Source organism: Phyllobates terribilis, unplaced genomic scaffold, assembly GCF_046119375.1.
Source record: "Phyllobates terribilis strain yellow unplaced genomic scaffold, ASM4611937v1 Scaffold_99__1_contigs__length_5935540, whole genome shotgun sequence".
In the NCBI taxonomy this organism is placed as follows: domain Eukaryota; kingdom Metazoa; phylum Chordata; class Amphibia; order Anura; family Dendrobatidae; genus Phyllobates; species Phyllobates terribilis.
The window spans coordinates 1,374,490-1,395,626 of NW_027362859.1; the positions used below are offsets into that span (position 1 = coordinate 1,374,490).

At 43.0% G+C, this 21,137-nt stretch overlaps 1 protein-coding gene across 2 annotated transcripts in view; it reads right to left on the minus strand.

The window, feature by feature from the left end:
* Positions 1-553: 553 nt before the first annotated feature.
* The window catches only part of LOC141198697 (uncharacterized), a 57,464-nt gene continuing 36,880 nt past the window's right edge, over positions 554-21,137 (minus strand). For both annotated transcript variants that reach the window (XM_073663104.1, XM_073663105.1), the window contains 6 exons: positions 14,673-14,818; positions 14,364-14,543; positions 14,158-14,281; positions 13,977-14,074; positions 13,689-13,779; positions 554-2,645 (listed from right to left, as the gene is read on the minus strand). In XM_073663104.1, the coding sequence (XP_073519205.1) occupies positions 1,474-2,645; positions 13,689-13,779; positions 13,977-14,074; positions 14,158-14,281; positions 14,364-14,543; positions 14,673-14,750 (1,743 nt within the window). In that variant the 5' untranslated portion in view covers positions 14,751-14,818 and the 3' untranslated portion in view covers positions 554-1,473. The remainder of the gene's footprint in view (positions 2,646-13,688; positions 13,780-13,976; positions 14,075-14,157; positions 14,282-14,363; positions 14,544-14,672; positions 14,819-21,137) is intronic.

The window sequence follows — 21,137 nt, forward strand, 5'->3', positions numbered from 1 at the left end:
ATACTTAAGTGCTTTGATCAATTAAAGGGGGAATTTGAGTGACAAATAAACAATTCTATAAATATCTACAGTTTCAGCATTAATTTAATGCACAATCAAGATGGACGCCCTTTTGGGTAGAAAATAATACTTTTGTTAAGTTGGTATTAGAGAAGGGAAATACTAAGGGTCGTATTTCTGATATTTACTGAATCCTTCTTGATAATTATTTAAAAATATTTCCTTTTCCAGTCAGACAAAAATGGATGGAGATATAGGTCCAATTTCTGAGGATCAATGGAGAGAGGTATTAGAACTGGTTCCCCAATTATCTTTACATGAGGCTCAGAGATTTCCCCAGATCATATTAATACATAGGAAATATAAGACACCTAGATTCCTATGTAACATAGGATACCGGACTGCTGCTGAATGTCCAAGATAATAATAAAAATAGTCTTTATTTATATAGCGCCAACATATTCCGCAGCGCTTTACAATTGACAGTTTCATATACAACAGTCATAAGTAACATAGCTAAAGATAATGCAATAATTACAGCAAAAATGACAACCCTGCTCGTAAGAGCTTACAATCTACAATGAGGTGGGGGTGACACAAAGTACAGTGGCATATTTACAAGGATGGTCCAGCCATCTTGAGGGGATGAGGGATAGATAAAGGCTGCATGAGCTCATCACCAGCCAGTATCTGTAGGGCTTTTGGGTTCGGTGGATGTAACATGGATGCTGCGGCCTATTACATCCGCTATGGGAATGCCGGGAGTTAGGTAAATGCTGGAAAGGAGTTCTGTCTATTATAAAGAGGGTATATAAAATAGATAATCAACCAGACCCCAAAAAATGCCTATTAGGTATATTAGAGGATGATATGGAATTTGACCCAATTTCAATAGGGATTTCACATATTTTATTTCAAGCTAGGAAACATATTGCATCCAAATGGATTAACCCCTCACCTCCAGAAATGAGTGAACTCAAAAATAGGATAAATAATATTATCAGATTAGAAAAAGGTGTATATAAACAACGAAACTCAATGAATACATTAGAGAAAATATGGGGCTTATGGTTGGATACACCTAGAATGCCATCAAGGGGGATATTGTTGGAGAGACAATGACTTATGGGGGAGGGGGGTATTGGCGAGGTCTAATGTTTCATTGTAATGTGTACTGGAATTCCAATACACATGTGGTATGGGTAATATAGCACACCTATATGTGTATAGGATTATAATGTTTATTACAAGATTATGGTTATATAAGAGATTTCAAGAATGTGGAATGTTAATTGTAAGATATAGTAACTGCAAGTTATCAGACGGTAATGGGCAAGCTGAAAGGATATATAGGAGAGATGCATGTATGTCATCCCTATGGTATGTTATTTTATTATTGCATGAACTGGTTTCTTGTTTTGTCCATAAAAAAACTAGTGAAAAAAATCTCAAAAGTGGATTAAAAAAAAAAGATCACGAAAAGGGCTTCTCCCCTGTGTGGGTTCTCTTGTGACTATCAAGAATCATTTTACGATTAAAACATTTCCCACATTCTAAACATGAAAAAGGCTTCTCCCCTGTGTGAGTTCTTTGGTGATTAACAAGATCTGATTTCTGGTTAAAACATTTCCCACATTCTGAACAGGAAAAAGGCTTCTCCCCTGTGTGAGTTCTCTGGTGCTTAACCAAAGCTGATTTATCGTTAAAACATTTCCCACATTCTGAACATAAAAAAGGCTTCTCCCCTGTGTGACTTCTCTGGTGTTTAACCAAAGCTGATTTAAGGTTAAAACATTTCCCACATTCTAGACATGAAAAAGGCTTCTCCCCTGTGTGAGTTCTCTGATGCCTAATCAAAACTGATTTTTGGTTAAAACATTTCCCACATTCTGAACACGAAAAAGGCTTCTCCCCTGTGTGGGTTCTCTTGTGGCAATCAAGAATCATTTTACGATTAAAACATTTCCCACATTCTGAACATGAAAAAGGCTTCTCCCCTGTGTGAGTTCTTTGGTGACTAACAAGATCCGATTTCTGGTTAAAACATTTCCCACATTCTGAACATGAATAGGGCTTCTCTCCTGTGTGAGTTCTCTGGTGTTTATTAAGATGTACTTTCTGGTTAAAACATTTCCCACATTCTGAACATGAAAAAGGCTTCTCCCCTGTGTGAGTTCTCTGGTGACGAACAAGATCTGATTTCTGGTTACAACATTTCCCACATTCTGAACATGAAAATGAATTCTCCACTGTGTGGATTCTCTGGTGATTAACAAAAACTGATTTCTGGTTAAAACATTTTCCACATTTGGAATAAAAAAATCTATTCTCCATTGTGTGTATTTTTTGATGTTTAAGAATATGCTTTTTGATGGTAAAACTGTTTCCATTTTCTGAATGTGAAAATGACTTCTTTGCTTTAGGAGCAGTTTGTTTTGTAATGCTTATTTTATTTTGATTTTCCTTAGTAGTCGGTAATGAATCAGAAGACAGCAGCTGTTTCATAGAATTAGATGATAGATCTTTGCGTTGAAGGAATGATGGTATATCTGGAGTAATGGTATTCACTTCAATTGTATCCTGTGGGATCTCAAGATCGTCTGATTTAAAGATCTCCTGTCCCTCTGATCTCCTGGTACAGTCATCTGCCAAGAAAAAAAACAATTATTAATTTTGAATAAAATATCCTTGAAATTTATATTTTTTAACATTTCTACTTAAAATGTCAAAACAAACACATCCCTGGGCTACATGCTAATCCAGGGAAATGAAGAGATATAAGCTCAAGTTTAAAAATCAATTTTATTAGACACAAATCTAAACAATAGAGGATTTTAAATATTCCTCTATTTTTTAGATTTGTGTCTAATAAAATTGATTTTTAAACTTGAGCATATATTTCTTCATTTCCCTGGATTAGCATGTAGCCCAGGGATGTGTTTGTTTAGATTGATTTAGAAGTGGTATGCAATCTTTATTTATTTTTCTATGGGATTCTTGTGTTAATTGTACTTAAAATGTCTGTAGAAATGGCAAGTTATTGACAGAATGACAGTTCACAGTCTAATAGAAAACCTCATAGGATGAACCAGTAGAGCGTGGTGTCCAACTGTTTGTTCATTCTGCCTCCCAAATATGGAATAAAAAGCCACCAAACAATGTTATGTAGGCGAAAATGATACCAATGAAAACTTCTACTCCTCTCACAAAAAACAAGTCCTCACTCAGGTCCATCATCTGACAGTGGAAAAACAGAGGTTTCCACATTATTAGTGGCTCAAAGGCTCTTGAAAAACAACATGGCTTCCATAAACCAATCCAGCAAAATCCGCTCTTACGAAGTCAAATCCCCCCCTTGCTTCTGCACCCAAACCACATTTAGCATCCATGTATTTGGCATTACTATAGTGAGAAGAACTCACTTAATTTACGGTGTGGGTCTCCTGGAGCACAATCTGGGCACTGTGTTTGGTAAAAAAAAAAAAGGCCAATGTGCAATTTTTACTCTCCAACATCCATTGTGTGATAATTTTCAGAAAGTGCCTGTGAAGTCAAAATAATCAAAATTCCTATAGATTAATTCACTGAGGGTTATAATTTCCAAAATGGAGTCACTTTATGGGGATTTCTACTGCCCGGGTTTTCTGACATTTTGTGATATTAGGGCTTCTGCAAATGGTGGGTCCCATCTCCTCTGGGATCTGCTTACTCATTCTGTAGGCGGCGCTGGTGATGGAGGAGACGTCGGAACCAGAAGCTCTGCGCGGCACAGGCTCTGTCCAGCCATTAGGATTCGGGTGCCTGTGACCTGTTGTACCATCCTGTCTGGCAGTATGGGTGTATGTGCTGTCCAGCTGGAGTAATCTGCTCCCTACTTCAGCCAATTGGAAAGCACCGCACCCTACTAAAGCTGGAAGCATATTGCCAGAAGCTGCCAAATACAGCCTTGTCTTGTTCTCCTCTGGTTCAGCCCTCTGTGCTCAGCTCCCGGCTTGAGTATTTGTTTCCTGTTGTGACCCCAGCCCATTTACTGACTACTCTGGTGTCTTCTGATTTTGTATTTTCTCTGCCCTCCTGGTTCTGACCCGGCTACCTGACTATTCTTCCTGCCATCTCACACCGCAGAACAGCAGGTAACACCGTGGCCCAAGATAGGGGTCTCTGTGTAAGTCCAGATCCATGTAGAGGGGTTAAATAAGTGATGAGCAAGACAATCCCTGGGATCTAGAAAATGGAGTAGATAGCGCCAAGCCTGTTCGTGGTAGCCATCTTTAGAGCTGCCAGGTGACCATGAACAGTGACCCCAATACATTGTGTCTGCCAACTATTTCAGCAAGATCTGCATTCAGATAGCTAAATGGCGCTCCTTCTCTTCTTAGCCTGCCATGTGCCCAGACAGTAGTGTACAACCGTATATAGGGTATTGTCGGATTCAAGAGAAGTTGGAAAATAATTTTTAAGGTCCCTTTGTTTCCTATTATCATTTGTGAAGATTCTCAAAGTTATCACCATGTAAAGTGACACGTTAGATTAGAAAAATGGGACCTGATTAACAACACAAAACTGACTGCGGGAAGGGGTTAAAAACTATGACTATAGACAATAACACATCTACTGAAATGATCAAACTCCGCTATCTTCTTCAGTAAAAAACGAGTAAGTAATGGAGAAACCTCTCTGGGGTAATTGGAGTATGGGGCTCGGTGGCTCTTGGCAATCTAAACTATCATAAGGGACAATATTTTCTATCAGATGAGTTTCAAGAAGAAATATTAGACGTTCAAAGAGAACTTTTTATAATAGTGCAGAGCTGAGGTATCTTAAATTTAGATCTCGGACATTTTGAAAAAGCAATGGAGATCTTTTTTCAAAGACTATCAGGGTGTTAGAGTCTCACATAAGTGAGGCCGGCCGAACCCACCACAACCTGTAAAAAAAAAAGACATTTTTTATTCTCTGTTAGGTCCCCAACAACAACGTATGTTTGGGGGGAGACCTCCAACACTAACCTAGAATTTAGAGAAAGTATTAGTGCCCCCATTTCAGGAGAGATTGTGCAGTAATCTGAATTCCTTAGGATCAAAAACATAATGGAATTTATGACGTGGAGTGAATCCATGAAACCAGGGCTCGAGCCATGCCAATACATCTCCTGCAGACGTGAATAAATATAATTAGAGAAAATCTTATGGGCATAATTAATTAGTCTAAGTAGGATCCTTGTAGATCATTAGTGCATAAGGTATATACAGTTATATGAAAAAGTTTGGGCACCCCTATTAATCTTAAGCTTAATGTTTTCTTAAAATTGGTGTTTTTTCAACAGCTATTTCAGTTTGATATATGTAATAACTGTTGGACACAGTAATGTTTCTGCCTTGAAATGAGGTTTATTGTACTAACAGAAAATGTGCAATCTGCATTCAAACAAAATTTGACAGGTGCATACGTATGGGCATCTCACCAGAAAAGTGACATTAATATTTAGTAGATCCGCCTTTTGCAAAAATAACAGCCTCTAGTCGCTTCCTGTAGCTTTTAATGAGTTCCTGGATCCTGGATGAAGGTATTTTTGACCATTCCTCTTTACAAAACAATTCCAGTTATGTTAAGTTTGATGGTCGCCGAGCATGGACAGCCCTCTTCAAATGATCCCACAGATGTTCAATGATATTCAGGTCTGGGGACTGGGATGGCCATTCCAGAACATTGTAATTGTTCCTCTGCATGAATGCCTGAGTAGATTTGGAGCGGTGTTTTGGATCATTGTCTTGCTGAAAGATCCATCCCCTGCGTAACTTCAACTTTATCACTGATTCTTGAACATTATTGTCAAGAATCTGCTGATACTGAGTGGAATCCATGCGTCCCTCAACTTTAACAAGATTCCCGGTGCCGGCATTGGCCACACAGCCCCAAAGCATGATGGAACCTCCACCAAATTTTACTGTGGGTAGCAAGTGTTTTTCTTGGAATGCTGTATTTTTTTGACGCCTTGCATAACGCCTTTTTGTATGACCAAACAACTCAATCTTGGTTTCATCAGTCCACAGGACCTTCTTCCAAAAAGAAATTGGCTTCTCCAAATGTGCTTTTGCATACCTCAGCCGACTCCGTTTGTGGCGTGCTTGCAGAAACGGCTTCTTTCGCATCACTCTCCCATACAGCTTCTCCTTGTGCAAAGTGCATTGTATAGTTGACCGATGGACAGTGACACCATCTGCAGCAAGTTGATGCTGCAGATCTCTGGAGGTGGTCTGAGGATTGTCCTTGACTGATCTCACCATTCTTCTTCTCTGCCTTTCTGATGTTTTTCTTGGCCTGCCACTTCTGGCCTTAACAAGAACTGTCCCTGTGTTCTTCCATTTCCTTACTATGTTCCTCACAGTGGAAACTGACAGGTTAAATCTCTGAGACAGCTTTTTGTATCCTTCCCCTGAACAACTATGTTGAATAATCTTTGTTTTCCGATCATTTGACAGTTGCTTTGAGGAGCCCATTATGCCACTCTTCAGAGGAGATTCAAACAGGAGAACAACTTGCAAGTGGCCACTTTAAGTAGCTTTTCTCATGATTGCATACACCTGGCTACGAAGTTCAAAGCTCAATGAGGTTACAAAATCAAAAATAGTGCTTTAGTAAGTCAGTAAAAAGTAGGTAGGAGTATTTAAAACAAGAAAATGATAAGGGTGCCCATACTTATGCACCTGTCAAATTTTGTTTGAATGCAGATTGCACATTTTCTGTTAGTACAATAAACCTCATTTCAAGGCAGAAACATTACTGTGTCCAACAGTTATTACATATATCAAACTGAAATAGCTGTTGCAAAAACACCAATTTTAAGAAAACATTAAGCTTAAGATTAATAGGGGTGCCCAAACTTTTTCATATAACTGTAGTTATGTACTCCCAACAGATAATTGTATATCAAACAGGAGAAATAAAGGAGCATCTCTTTTTTTTATTTTTTTTTAAAAAATACACGTTTTTATTTAAAAAGTTGATTTAAAAACCAAATAGAAATAAACATGATGGACAGAATGGTGATACAATAGACATTCCGGGTACAAGCTTAAATGACCAGAAGTTTGGTCATCAGATAACCAGCAAAACTAAGGTAGGGAGCAAAATGACACAAGTAAAAATTTGTGTAATAGATATTAGTAATTTATCTTTTATCTAGTTATGAAAAATGCGCCCCAAATAATGCTGAGATGCTCATAAGTGCATGACCTTACCCATTAGTCAGAAGAAGTCTAGCCCGGCCCGGAGTGCAAAAGGCTAAAAAGTGTGGGCGCAACATGTCAGGGGCCGGGACATGTGGTTGCTAATTGTCCCCTGACTACGGAACCCATGGACTGCGGATATAGCCGCCGGGTCTCAATGTATGCCCAGACCGTCTGCACGGCGAGGTCCGACCCCCGGGACAGTGAACTCCAACTATGCCAGGTACTGGTTAATGGGTACCCCACGGAGGCCCTCCTGGACTCAGGGAGCCTCGTAACTCTGGTACATGGGTCGCTGGTGGCAGGAGACAACCCCAGTCGACGGCCAGTCGGAGTTGTGTGTATCCATGGGGACCTCCGAGAGTACCCAACTGCGGAGGTAGTTTTTTCCACGCCATGTGGAGATATAAAACATGTGGTGGGGGTGGTAAAAACTCTTCCCTATGGGACTGTGTTGGGAAGAGACTTGCCACTGTTCTGGACTCTGTGGAAAAACAAAATCCACTCTCCCCCAGTAGAATGTATTACAGGCGCTGTACCAGACGAACCTGCCGTAGGGGTGTCCAACCTAGGGACAGAGTGTGACCCTGATAGGTTTCCCTTAGAGGTGATGGCAGGAGAGGTCGAGGAGACCCCATCGATTCCCGAGCTAGAAGTTTCCCGGGACACGTTTGGGACGGCTCAGCTCAGTAGAGGTAAACGGTGTAGCCCAACAGCCCGATGCAGATACTGAATTTCCCCGCATGGTAGTCAACAGTGAGTTGCTCTATAGGATAGATAAGATCAGGGACGAGGTCGTGGAACAGTTGGTGGTACCTCAGTCGTACCGTCGGGTGGTTCTAGATTTGGCACACACACACTTGCTGGGTGGACACTTAGGGGTAAAAAAGACGCAAGAACGTATCTTGCAGCGATTCTTTTGGCCTGGGGTTTACGCGGAGGTCAAAAGGTACTGCGAATCCTGCCCCGAATGTCAGTTGACCACACCCACCGCAAGTTTCCGTAGCCCATTGGTACCCCTGCCAGTGATAGAGGTACCTTTTGAACGTATTGCAATGGACTTGGTAGGACCCATTGTAAAATCCGCCTGTGGCCACCAACATACACTGTGTGCGGAATTACTAGGCAAGCTGTATTTTAGAGGATTATTTTTATTATTGATCAACAATTATGTTCTCAATCAACCCAAAAGACTCATAAATATCCAAGCTTAATATTTTTGGAAGTTGGAGTGGATTTTTTAGATTTGGCTATCTTAGGAGGATATCTGTTTGTGCAGGTAATTATTACTGTGCAGAATTATTAGGCAATTTAATAAAAACCAAATATAATCCCATCTCACTTGTTTATTTTCACCAGGTAAACCAATATCAGTGCACAAAATTTAGAAAAAAACATTTCTGACATGCAAAAACAAAAACCAAAAAAATTAGTGATCAATATAGCCACCTTTCTTTATGATGACACTCAACAGCCTTCCATCCATAGATTCTGTCAGTTGCTTGATCTGTTTTCGATCAACATTGCGTGCAGCAGCCACCACAGCCTCCCAGACACTGTTCTGAGAGGTGTACTGTTTTCCCTCCCTGTAGATCTCACATTTTATGATGGACCACAGATTCTCTATGGGGTTCAGATCAGATGAACAAGGGGGCCATGTCATTATTTTTCTTCTTTTAGACCTTTACTGGCCAGCCACGCTGTGGAGTAGTTGGATGCATGTGATGGAGCATTGTCCTGCATGAAAATCATGTTTTTTTTGAACGATACCGACTTCTTCCTGTAACACTGCTTGAAGAAGTTGTTTTCCAGAAACTGGCAGTAGGTCTGCTAGTTGAGCTTCACTCCATACTCAACCCGAAAAGGTCCCACAAGTTCATCTTTGATGATACCAGCCCATACCAGTACCCCACCTCCACCTTGCTGGCGTCTGAGTCGGAGTGGAGCTCTCTGCCCTTTAGAGATCCAGTCTCTGGGCCATCCATCTGGCCCATCAAGAGTCACTCTCATTTCATCAGTCCATAAAACTTTTGAAAAATCAGTCTTAAGATATTTCTTGGCCCATTCTTGACGTTTTATCTTATGTTTCTTGTTCAAAGGTGGTCGTTTTTCAGCCTTCCTTACCTTGGCCATGTCCCTGAGTATCGCACACCTTATGCTTTTTGATACTCCAGTAACGTTGCAGCTCTGAAACATGGCAAAACTGGTGGCGAATGGCATCTTGGCAGCTTCACGCTTGATTTTCCTCAATTCATGGGCAGTTATTTTGCGCCTATTTTGGCCAACACGCTTCTTGTGACCCTGTTGGCTATTTGCCATGAAACGCTTGATTGTTCGGTGATCACACTTCAAACGTTTGGAAATTTCAAGACTGCTGCATCCCTCTGCAAGACATCTCACAATTTTGGACTTTTCAGAGCCCGTCAAATCTCTCTTCTTACCCATTTTGCCAAAGGAAAGGAAGTTGCCTAATAATTAAGCACACCTTATATATGGAGTTGATGTCATTAGTCAACACCCCTCCTCATTACAGAGATGCACATCACCAGATTTACTTAATTGGTAGTTGGCTCTCAAGTCCATGCAGCTTGGCTTAGGACAACATGTATAAAAAGTATCATGTGATCAAAATACTCATTTGCCTAATAATTCTGCACACAGTGTATACTGGTGGTCGTCGACTATGCCACCTGGTACACGGAGGCTATACCATTACGCCACACCTCAGCAAAACTGATAGCACGGGAGCTGTTTGCCATGTTCTGTCCCTAAGGACTACCTAAGGAGATCCTGACGGATCAGGGAACCCCTTTTATGTCCAAAGTGACAAGGGAACTGTACAAATTGCTAAAAATTAAACAATTGCGCACCTCGGTGTACCACCCTCAAACCGACGGGCTAGTAGAACGGTTCAATAAAACCCTCAAGTCCATGTTAAAAAAGGTGGTTTCTAAGGACGGAAGGGATTGGGACATGTTGCTACCCTATTTGATGTTCGCCGTCCGTGAGGTACCCCAGGCTTCGACAGGGTTCTCTCCCTTTGAGTTATTGTACGGCAGACACCCTAGGGGTCTTTTGGACGTAGCCAAAGAGACATGGGAACAAGAGCCGACGCCACATAGGAGTATAATTGAACACGTGGCTAGTATGCAGGACCGGATCGCGGAGGTCATGCCCATCGTGAAAGAACATCTGTTCGATGCCCAGGCAGCCCAGAGGCGAACATATAATAAAAGAGCCAGAGTCGGGTCTTTTAACAAGGGAGATCGGGTGTTAGTACTGGTACCCACAGCCGAGAGTAAGCTCATGGCCAAGTGGCAAGGGCCATATGAGGTTTGAGAAAAAGTGGGGGAGGTAAATTACCGGGTGTATCAGCCCGGAAGGAGAAAACCTGAGCAGCTTTACCATGTAAACCTGCTAAAGCCTTGGAAAGATCGAGAGTGTTTAGTTACAGACGTCACCCCGGGCATATCGCCAGAGGGTTCTCTACCTTCAGCCAGGGAAGCGTCCGAGGGGGAGGTCAGGATAAGTGATGCCCTCACTAAACAGCAGCGACGGGAGGCTCGTTGGTGCAGCACAATACCGACGTGTTCTCAGAGCTACCGGGTAGGACTACGGTTATCCAACACGACATTGGGGTAAGGGGGCGAATAAGACAATACCGGGTACCCGAAGCCCGGAGGCAAGCCATGACGGCTGAGGTAAAACAAATGCTTCAGTTAGGCATCATAGAGGAATCACAGAGTGAGTGGGCTAGCCCCACCGTGCTGATTCCAAAACCAGACGGATCGTTACGCTTCTGTAATGATTTCCGGAAATTGAATGAAGTGTCAAAGTTTGACCTCTATCCAATGCCCAGGGTGGACGAGCTGATTGAGAGCCTGGGGCCGGCCCAGTACTTTACCACGCTTGATCTCACCAAGGGTTACTGGCAGGTACCTCTCACAGATTAGGTGAAGGAAAAGACCGCCTTAGTAACTCTGGAGGGTCTATACCACTATGTGGTCTTACCCTTTGGGTTACATGGGGCCCCGGCTACATTCCAGAGGTTGATGGACATAGTGCTCAAGCCTCACCAGGAGTACGCGTCTGTGTATTTAGATGATATTATCATCTTTAGCACCGACTGGCATACGCACCTATCACAGGTACAAGCGGTGCTGGATTCTCTCAGAGCCGCGGGGTTAATGGCAAACCCAATAAAATGTGCAATAGGGCTAGAGGAAGCCCGATATTTGGGGTATGTGATAGGCCAAGGAGCTATCAAGCCCCAAATCAATTAAGTTGAGGCCATAAAAAACTGGCCTAAACCATCAAGTACAAAACAGGTGAGGGCGTTCCTTGGCATCCTTGGGTATTACCGCCGGTTTAAACCTAATTTTGCTGGGCGAACGACGGCCCTGACCGATCTCTTGAAAGGAAAACAATCGGTAGTGGTTCGGTAGAACCCTCAGGCAGAAGAAGCTTTTCAGTCCATGAAGTTGGATCTTTGTGGACAGCCGGTCCTCATCAGCCTCAACTTCAAGGAAACCTTCATTGTACAGACAGATGCCTCGGAGGTAGGCCTAGGGGCGGTAATGTCACAAAAAGTGAATGGTGAAGAGCACCCGGTCACCTACTTGAGTAGAAAACTTGTCCCGGCAGAGAGAAACTATAGCGTGGTAGAGAAGGAGTGTTTGGCTATTAAGTGGGTCTTGTAATCACTAAGTTATTATTTACTCGGGCGTCAGTTCCGCTTGGTGACGGACCACTCCCCCTTGGTATGGATGAGGAAGCGCGAGTCACCAGGTGGTTCCTGTCACTGCAAAATTTCAGTTTCTCTGTAGAACATCGCCCTGGGAAGTTGCAAGCAAATGCAGATGCCCTGTCCCGGGCACCCTGTATGGTGGCAAATGTTCAACTCCACAAGTTTGAACAGAGGGGGGATATGTGAGGCAGTGACCGGGATTGTATACGAGGGACGTTATATATCCCCCAGAATGTGTACAGAGACCTATTAAATCCATTGGATTGCATTGCAGTCACAGACACAGCTGCGGCTGCAATGCAGGAATGAAGGTGAGCAATCACCTGGTCAGACTACCTGGCTAAGGCAGATTAAGTAAAACCCGGCAGAGCCTTCATTTTTTGGAGGTCACAGGAGGCAGTGGGGCGGCCTCCTCCCTCCAACCCGGGTTTTCCAGTGGCTTTTGCCACAGGTCCTTTAGCCAGCATCCTATTACACGCCCCTACTATTCGACCAGGCGGGATGCCCGGCACCCTATCCGTGCATCGCAGAGTTGTGAAGCCCCCACTCACAAGGTCACCATTACTGGGCCTGGCCGTGCCCTGGCAGATAAAAAAAGTGCAAAAAATATCATATGAGGTATTAGTTGATATTTTGGCCAAAATACGTAAGCTCGCAACCCATCGTCAAGGGTCCTCACGGTTTTGCGAGTCCCTACTCTAATATTAAAAACAGACAGCATAGCCAGAACAATAGACAGAATTTTTAGAGAGTGAGAGTGAGTGAGGGCGATTGTTCATTAGCATTCTGCACCTGTGTTACCTCCTTCTAACAAAAGGGGGCCGGCCGTGTCCTGGTGTGCATTTTTTCTTGAAACCTTGGCTGGTGAGTACCATTGCCTTTTTTGCTATTTTCTAAAAATTCTGTCTATTGTTCTGGCTATGCTGTCTGTTTTTAATATTAGAGTAGGGACTCGCAAAACCGTGAGGACCCTTGACGATGGGTTGCGAGCTTACGTATTTTGGCCAAAATATCAACTAATACCTCATATGATATTTTTTGCACTTTTTTTTATCTGCCAGGGCACGGCCAGGCCCAGTAATGGTGACCTTGTGAGTGGGGGCTTCACAACTCTGCGATGCACGGATAGGGTGCCGGGCATCCCGCCTGGTCGAATAGTAGGGGCGTGTAATAGGATGCTGGCTAGGCACAGTGCCGCGAGTGTGTGAATTGCACCCTACTGCAAGTTTCATCTGTGTGCAGTTTTAATGCTGGGTAGTCGCCCCTCCAGTGAGAGTGAGTGAGGGCGATTGTTCATTAGCATTCTGCACCTGTGTTACCTCCTTCTAACAAAAGGGGGCCGGCCGTGTCCTGGTGTGCATTTTTTCTTGAAACCTTGGCTGGTGAGTACCATTGCCTTTTTTGCTATTTTCTAAAAGTTCTGTCTATTGTTCTGGCTATGCTGTCCATTTGGCTTTGTAGTTTACAGATCTGGGCAGGTAACGGTCAGCGTCTACTAATCCCAGGGGGTAGGTGGATCCTCCAGGTTGTAAGTTCTATAGAAAAGGGTTTTCCCAATTCACAAAGTCATTTGAACATTTTTCATATGGAGGAGAATGTTATGCTCCAGCGGCAAAATGCTGATCACACCGGACTACACCAACGATAAAGCATCCACAGCCGGTGACTGAGAAGAATCTTTGACTTCTCTGCATTTAGTGGTTACTACTCACCTGGGTAGTCATATGTAGGAATCTCCTCTTTACACTGCTCATCACCCCTCACATATGTCTCTGTAGTATTAATATGGGTCAGATCTTCACCCTGAAACAAATATTGTAAAAGTCACAAACAGATGAGAAGTCCCATCTATGATCAGCTCTAATCCTGCCATCTCCACCGTTCTCAATACACAAGTATAAAACATATAATACTGGTGGATAAAACAAGACAGAACACAAGACCTTCACAGCCGTCTACACATCATAGGGGAGATCTCATGACACCTTCTCTCCATCTACCTGATGATCCTGAGGAACATTGGGATCTTCTTGTTTACAGTCCTGTGGAAGAAGAGGACGGGGACATCTCTCTGGTGTTGTCCTCTTACTGGATAGATCTGGAGGAAACACATACAGGGACTGAATTCATTCTTTACATACAGATAATTATAGGCTGTATGTATTTAATCCAGTCTATTACCTGGTGATGTGAGGGGCTGGGGAACATCCCTCATTAGGTCCTTGTACAGATCTTTGTGTCCTTCTAAATATGCCCACTCCTCCATGGAGAAATAGATGGCGACATCCTGACACCTAATAGGAACCTGACACATACAATGATACCGTCATCCCCCGATCCCTTCATAGCATTACTGTATAATGTCCCAGCATTCCCAGCAGTGTCACCTCTCCAGTCAGCAGCTCAATCATCTTGTAGGCGAGTTCTAGGATCTTCTGGTCATTGATGTCCTCATGTATCAGAGGGTGAGGTGGAGGCCATGTGATTGGGCTCAGGGATCTTCCCCATCCCTCAGACACAGGGTCCTGACAGCGCCCACTAGAGGTCTTCTTCACTACTGTGTAATCCTGGTTATGGAGAGACACATTAATAAATCTCACTACAGACATTTCCAGAGTCCTCACCTCTCCAGTTCTGTCCATCTCTTATTCCCATAGATAAGAATGATGTAATGTGACGTCATCAGAATCTCTCACCTCTCCAGTAAGCCGGAAGAGGATCTCTAGGGTGAGGTGGAATATCCTCTCCGCCATCTTGTCTCTGTCTATATCCATCTTTGATGGGTAAAATCAGGAAAATTCTCTTCTATAAAAGATCTTCGCTGAGAGGATCTGATATTGACCTGAACAAGAAGAAAATGAGCCGATGGAACATCATAAAAATCCTGTGTAATAATACAATTACTGGAGATAATAAAGGGAAACATATGAGATTTATTATTTTACAGTATTTAGTTTTCTTCTTTACATCTAGTAATAAAATCTATATATTTTAGACCACAGACAACAAGCAGTTCCTTCCTTCGAGTCTGCAAGTGAATTCCTTTCTCATAGACTCATCTTCCTTATTGCTAATTCTCATCTCATTTGCCAACACTGGAATCGGTATTAGCAAAACTGCAGGAGATATTATATGTGACATGAGAAATAACTACTTCATGATGAGGACGACATATTCATCTTCTACTACGGCTCTAGAAACGTATTTGGCCAGAGTTCTTCACGGACTACATCTCCACCGGCCGTCTATATGAATATTTACCATCTTTCTGGTCTGTAATCTTCTATCACGTTAGATCTTATGTCTCATTCACACATAGAAGTTAGAGGCATTTAGAAAACCTTTTTTATTTTCTCAAACACCTCAGACAGAAATTATTAGATACCAAAGTCTACATGCACAGTGTTTTATGGGGTTTGTTTCTAGCCTTAGACTTTCCTATATTACAAGAAAAACACCAGAAAAAAAGCAGATATTAAAATGTTTCAAAAGAAAATTGGTACCAACAATTCTTGTAAAAAGAAAAAAACATGCAAAAAGACATTTTCTTATTTTTTATTACGTTAAACATTTAAGAAAAACAAAAAACCTCTTTTGGGCATCATAACATAGATGTACACCGCAGGGATATCATAGGTGCGGCTGCAACAAAAACCCTGGCAGTTTAACCACTTGCTGCTGACAAAAACAAACATGGCATCTAAGAAAGTTTGGTAGAGTTTTGCTGAATGTCCCTCCTCCCCCAAGGTCTTGATAATATGGGGCTGTCTAGTTACAACGATACACAAATGACTAATAATGGTGTCTGGGCCTGCAATGTACAAAAGTCTATTAGGCCGGGCCAGAGGCAGCGTCCAATAAACTTTTAAGGCCCCCATACACATCAGACTAAAGTTGATGAAAGCACTGATTTCGGGGCGTTTGGTCGACTATATAATGTATTTGGGGACCTTCTGTCAGATGATGTCAGGGCAGAGAAGGATCTGGCATCCTGAATTCCAGAGGCTAATCCGTTTGTTCTTCCTGTAGATAATCCTCCACTAGAGGAGTCTGGAGGTGACTCTCTCATACAGACCACAGAAAATCTGGAATATTTGTGTGTATGGGGGAGTCAGGAGAGATAACCGTCTGCCAAATGACTGTTCAGCCAACACTTATCTCATGTGTATGGGGCCGTTAGTATTACACTGACAGGCAGTGATAATACACGGCACTACAGTAGTACAGTCATCACCGGAGCAATCAGAGGCTTGTATGTTGTATGATCGCACTGATGAGAGTTGTTTAAAAAAAGATTTAAAAAAAAGTTTAACATGAAAAAAAATAGATCAGTTTTAGCAACAAGAAACATCCGTCACTATACAGACTCACTGCACAATATTGGTTAAGTCACGTCCATAACAACTTTACTATACTCTATTATCCTATAGACATCCTATACACAGAGGAGTAGACTGAAATCACAGATCCCAATATAAAACATAAATATAACCATATATACAGTACAGACCAAAAGTTTGAACACACCTTCTCATTTTAAGATTTTCCTGTATTTTCATGACTATGAAAATTGTACATTCACACTGAAGGCAGCAAAACTATGAGCTAACACATGTGGAATTATATACTTAACAAAAAAGTGTGAAACAACTGAAAATATGTCTTATATTCTAGGTTCTTCAAAGTAGCCACCTTTTGCTTTGATGACTGCTTTGCACACTCTTGGCATTCTCTTGATGAGCTTCAAGAGGTAGTCACTGGAAATGGTCTTCCAACAATCTTGAAGGAGTTCCCAGAGATGCTTAGCACTTGTTGGCCCTTTTGCCTTCACTCTGCAGTCCAGCTCACCCCAAACCATCTCGATTGGGTTCAGGTCTGGTGACTGTGGAGGCCAGGTCATCTGGCGTAGCACCCCATCACTCTCCTACTTGGTCAAATAGCCCTTACACAGCCTGGAGGTGTGTTTGGGGTCATTGTCCTGTTGAAAAATAAATGATGGTCCAACTAAACGCAAACTGGATGGAATAGCATGCCGCAGCAAGATGCTGTGGTAGCCATGTTGGTTCAGTATGCCTTCAGTTTTGAATAAATCCCCAACAGTGTCACCAGCAAAGCACCCCACACCATCACACCTCCTCCTCCATGATTCACGGTGGGAACCAGGCATGTAGAGTCCATCCGTTCACCTTTTCTGCGTCACACAAAGACACGGTGGTTGGAACCAAAGATCTCAAATTTGGACTCATTAGAGCAAAGCACAGATTTCCACTGGTCTAATGTTCATTCCTTGTGTTCTTTAGCCCAAACAAGTCTCTTCTGCTTGTTGCCTGTCCTTAGCAGTGGTTTCCTAGTAGCTATTTTACCATGAAGGCCTGCTACACAAAGTCTCCTCTTAACAGTTGTTGTAAAGATGTGTCTGCTGCTAGAACTCTGTGTGGCATTAACCTGGTCTCTAATCTGAGCTGCTGTTAACCTACGATTTCTGAGGCTGGTGACTCGGATAAACTTATCCTCAGAAGCAGAGGTGACTCTTGGTCTTCCTTTCCTGGGGCGATCCTCATGTGAGCCAGTTTCTTTGTAGCGCTTGATGGTTTTTGCAAATGCACTTGGGGACACTTTCAAAGTTTTCCCAATTTTTCGCACTGACTGACCTTCATTTCTTAAAGTAATGATGGCCACTCATTTTTCTTTACTTAGCTGCTTTTTTCTTGCCATAATACAAATTCTAACAGTTTATTTAGTAGGACTATCAGCTCTGTATCCACCTGACTTCTGCACAATACAACTGATGGTCCCAACCCCATTTATAAGGCAAGAAATCCCACTTATTAAACCTGACAGGGCACACCTGTGAAGTGAAAACGATTTTCGGTGACTACCTCTCGAAGCTCATCAAGAGAATGCCAAGAGTGTGCAAAGCAGTCATCAAAGCAAAAGGTGGCTACTTTGAAGAACCTAGAAGACATATTTTCAGTTGTTTCACACTTTTTTGTTAAGTATATAATTCCACATGTGTTAATTCATAGTTTTGATGCCTTCAGTGTGAATGTACAATTTTCATAGTCATGAAAATACAGAAAAATCTTTAAATCAGAAGGTGTCCAAACTGTTGGTCTGTACTGTACATAACCCAGACCAGATGATATGGAGATGAATGGGGGAGACCAAAGTCCAAAAATGAACTTTACTTTACAAGAACTTGATATACATCAGATAGCAGGCACAACACTTCATGGATGCTTCTTTTGTATTATGCAGAGTCAAGAACTTTCCGGTTACATGTGTCGGTACTTAACTTTTGTTACAAGCTACAACAGTCCAGCAAATCATTATAAGTAAGCTAAACATCCCCTGTGAGGACCATACGGGTAACCTCAGCTCCCAGTGGATTTGCGAGAGCAGTTTATAAGATGCAATATATATATATATACACACACACACACATACACTGTGGCTGGTGGGGGGATCCGCAGCATAGCGGGGCACAGGAGGCAGTAGCCACCTACTGTAGACTACACTGTGCTCGCTGCTAAAGAAAATTAATATTCGCTGCTTCCCACGCCCATGGATGTGGGGAGCAGTGAATATTCATTCTCCTTAATAGCTCTCACAATGTTGCCGCAGCACGGCTACTGCTGCGGCTCGGCAGTCATGTGTGCTCGCTATTAAAGAGAATGAATATTGCTGTGGCATTTCATCTTCAGTTCTTCGTAGGAGAACTCATGTCCCAGTTTGGCAACACTGTAGCTTGCTCTCTAGACAATTGTTTGCTTAAATCCTGTTAGTCTAAGATAAGGAATCGTCCTTATTTCCCTTCTGCTGACATCCCCACTATCATCATGGGTGACTTCAACATCCCCATTGACACTTCCCTCTCATCTGCCTCTAAGCTTCTATCTCTCACTTTCTCTTTCGGTCTCGCTCAATGGTCCTCCACAGACACGCACAAAGATGTCCACACTCTGGACCTCATCTTCACCCTCCTCTGTTCCCTATCTAACCTCTTTAACTCACCTCTCCTTCTTTCTGACCACAACCTACTTACATTCTCTTCTCTCTCCTCTCAAGGTGCTCAATCCCCACTTCACAAACCTGCACACCCTCGCAGAAATCTTAAACACCTTGATCTACATTCACTTTCCGAGTCTCTTCTCCCTCTTGCAAACATAAGTTCCTTACACAATGCAGATGCTGCCGCTTTATATAACACCACTATATCTGCATCTCCCAAATCGGCTTCCCCTCTCAGACATACCAACTCTCAGACATACCAAAGCTCACAAAATTAACAGGCAACCCTGGCACACCAGCCTGACTAAAGAACGGAGGCGGGCTTCCAGAGTTGCTGAGCGGAGATGGAAAAGATCCCACTTCAAAGAGCACTTCATTGCACTACATTCAAGTCCACACTCACTGCAGCAAAGCAAACATACTTCTCATCTCTCATAGCTTCCCTGTCTCATAACCCTAAACAGCTATTCAACACTTTCAATTCTCTCCTCCATCCCCCAAGCACATCCTCCCTCTCGAATCATCTGAGCTAAAGACTTTGCCTCATTCTTCAAGCAGAAGATTGATAACATCAGAGAAAGCTTTAGCCGACAACCCCCACAGCCCCTGCTCATATCTACTCAGCCCTCCTCCTCCAAAACCAGCTTCTCCGCCATCACGGAAGATCAACTTTCCGCTCTACTCTCAAGATCACATCTCACCACAATGACTGCTCATTCTCCCTAGTCCCGCAAGCTTGCTGCCCCGGGGTAACCTTGGACTCTGATCTCTCCTTCAAACCACATATCCAAGCCCTTTCCACTTCCTGCCGACTCCAACTCAAAAATATTTCCCGGATCAGTACATTCCTTACTTAATAATCTGCAAAAACCATAGTCCATGCCCTCATCATCTCCCGCCTCGACTACTGAAACCTCCTGCTCTGTGTGGCCTCTGTTCTAACACTCTCGCACCTCTCCAATTTATACTAAACTCTGCTGCCTGACTAATCCACCTGTTCCCTCGCTATTCGCCAGCCTCTCCCCTCTGTCAATCCCTTTACTGGTTCCCCATTACCCAGAGACTCCAGTACAAAGCCCGACCCATGACATACAAAGCCATCCACAACCTGTCTCCTCCATACATCTTTGACCTAGTCTCCCGGTACTTACCTACACACAACCTTCGATCCTCACAAGATCTCCTTCTCTACTCCACTCTATGCTCTTTGTCTCTGCTATGCTCTCGCCTTGGAATCCGGATTCCCACGGCTACTATATCTTTGTTTTCCTTCAGAACGTACCATCTGATGTCTACCTTTGGGCGCACAACACCATATCAATTCAAGTCACCAGGTAGACCAAAAATTTGTATTTCTCACTTAATTTTCCCTATCTGACTCATCACCAGGAAATTGTTCTCCTGTATGCCCATGTAGCTCAGAATGAGGCTCCTACACAGTATAATGGCCCCCACACAGTATGATGGCCCCCACAGCCCCTCATAGAGTATTATGGCCACAATAGCCTGCTAAACAAAATGAGGACATGCACTCAATATGGAGGCCATTAAAGTCCATCAAAGCACCCAACACAGTTTAATGGCCCCCACCAGCCGCCCACTCTGTATGAGAGCCCCAACAGCCCTTCACTTAATATGATGCCACCATAATTCCTTAAGAAAAAAAAACACACACACACTACTCAACCAACCTCGTTCCCGGGTGCACTGCTCCGGTCTGTGCAGTGTGAGTACTGAGGCTCCATACTACAGGTGTAATGTAGTGACATCATTGTGTCTGCAGTGCACAGAGACTCAGATTCACAGGCGAAGGCTGAATGATGGATCAGTGAGCTTTCGACTTCCTGATTCATTATCCTATTCAATGGTATTACTGTCACAGGAATGTGGATATAGCTGAAATTTTGATGATTGGGAAGGAGAAGGTGCCCGTTGCTGACCCGCACAGAGCCCTCTCAATTCACAGGCATTATAGTGGCCACATGGGATGCCACTATGGATGATATGCCCCTGCCTATCCAACTATTGTGTGGTAAATATCTCATAGGTTCTGGGTTCATTTGTATCTGCACCAAGAATGGTGCTGAGTTTTTATTAATTGCTGTGGGGTAGTCGGTGAGATGGGTAGTACAAAATTGTGGGTCTAATGG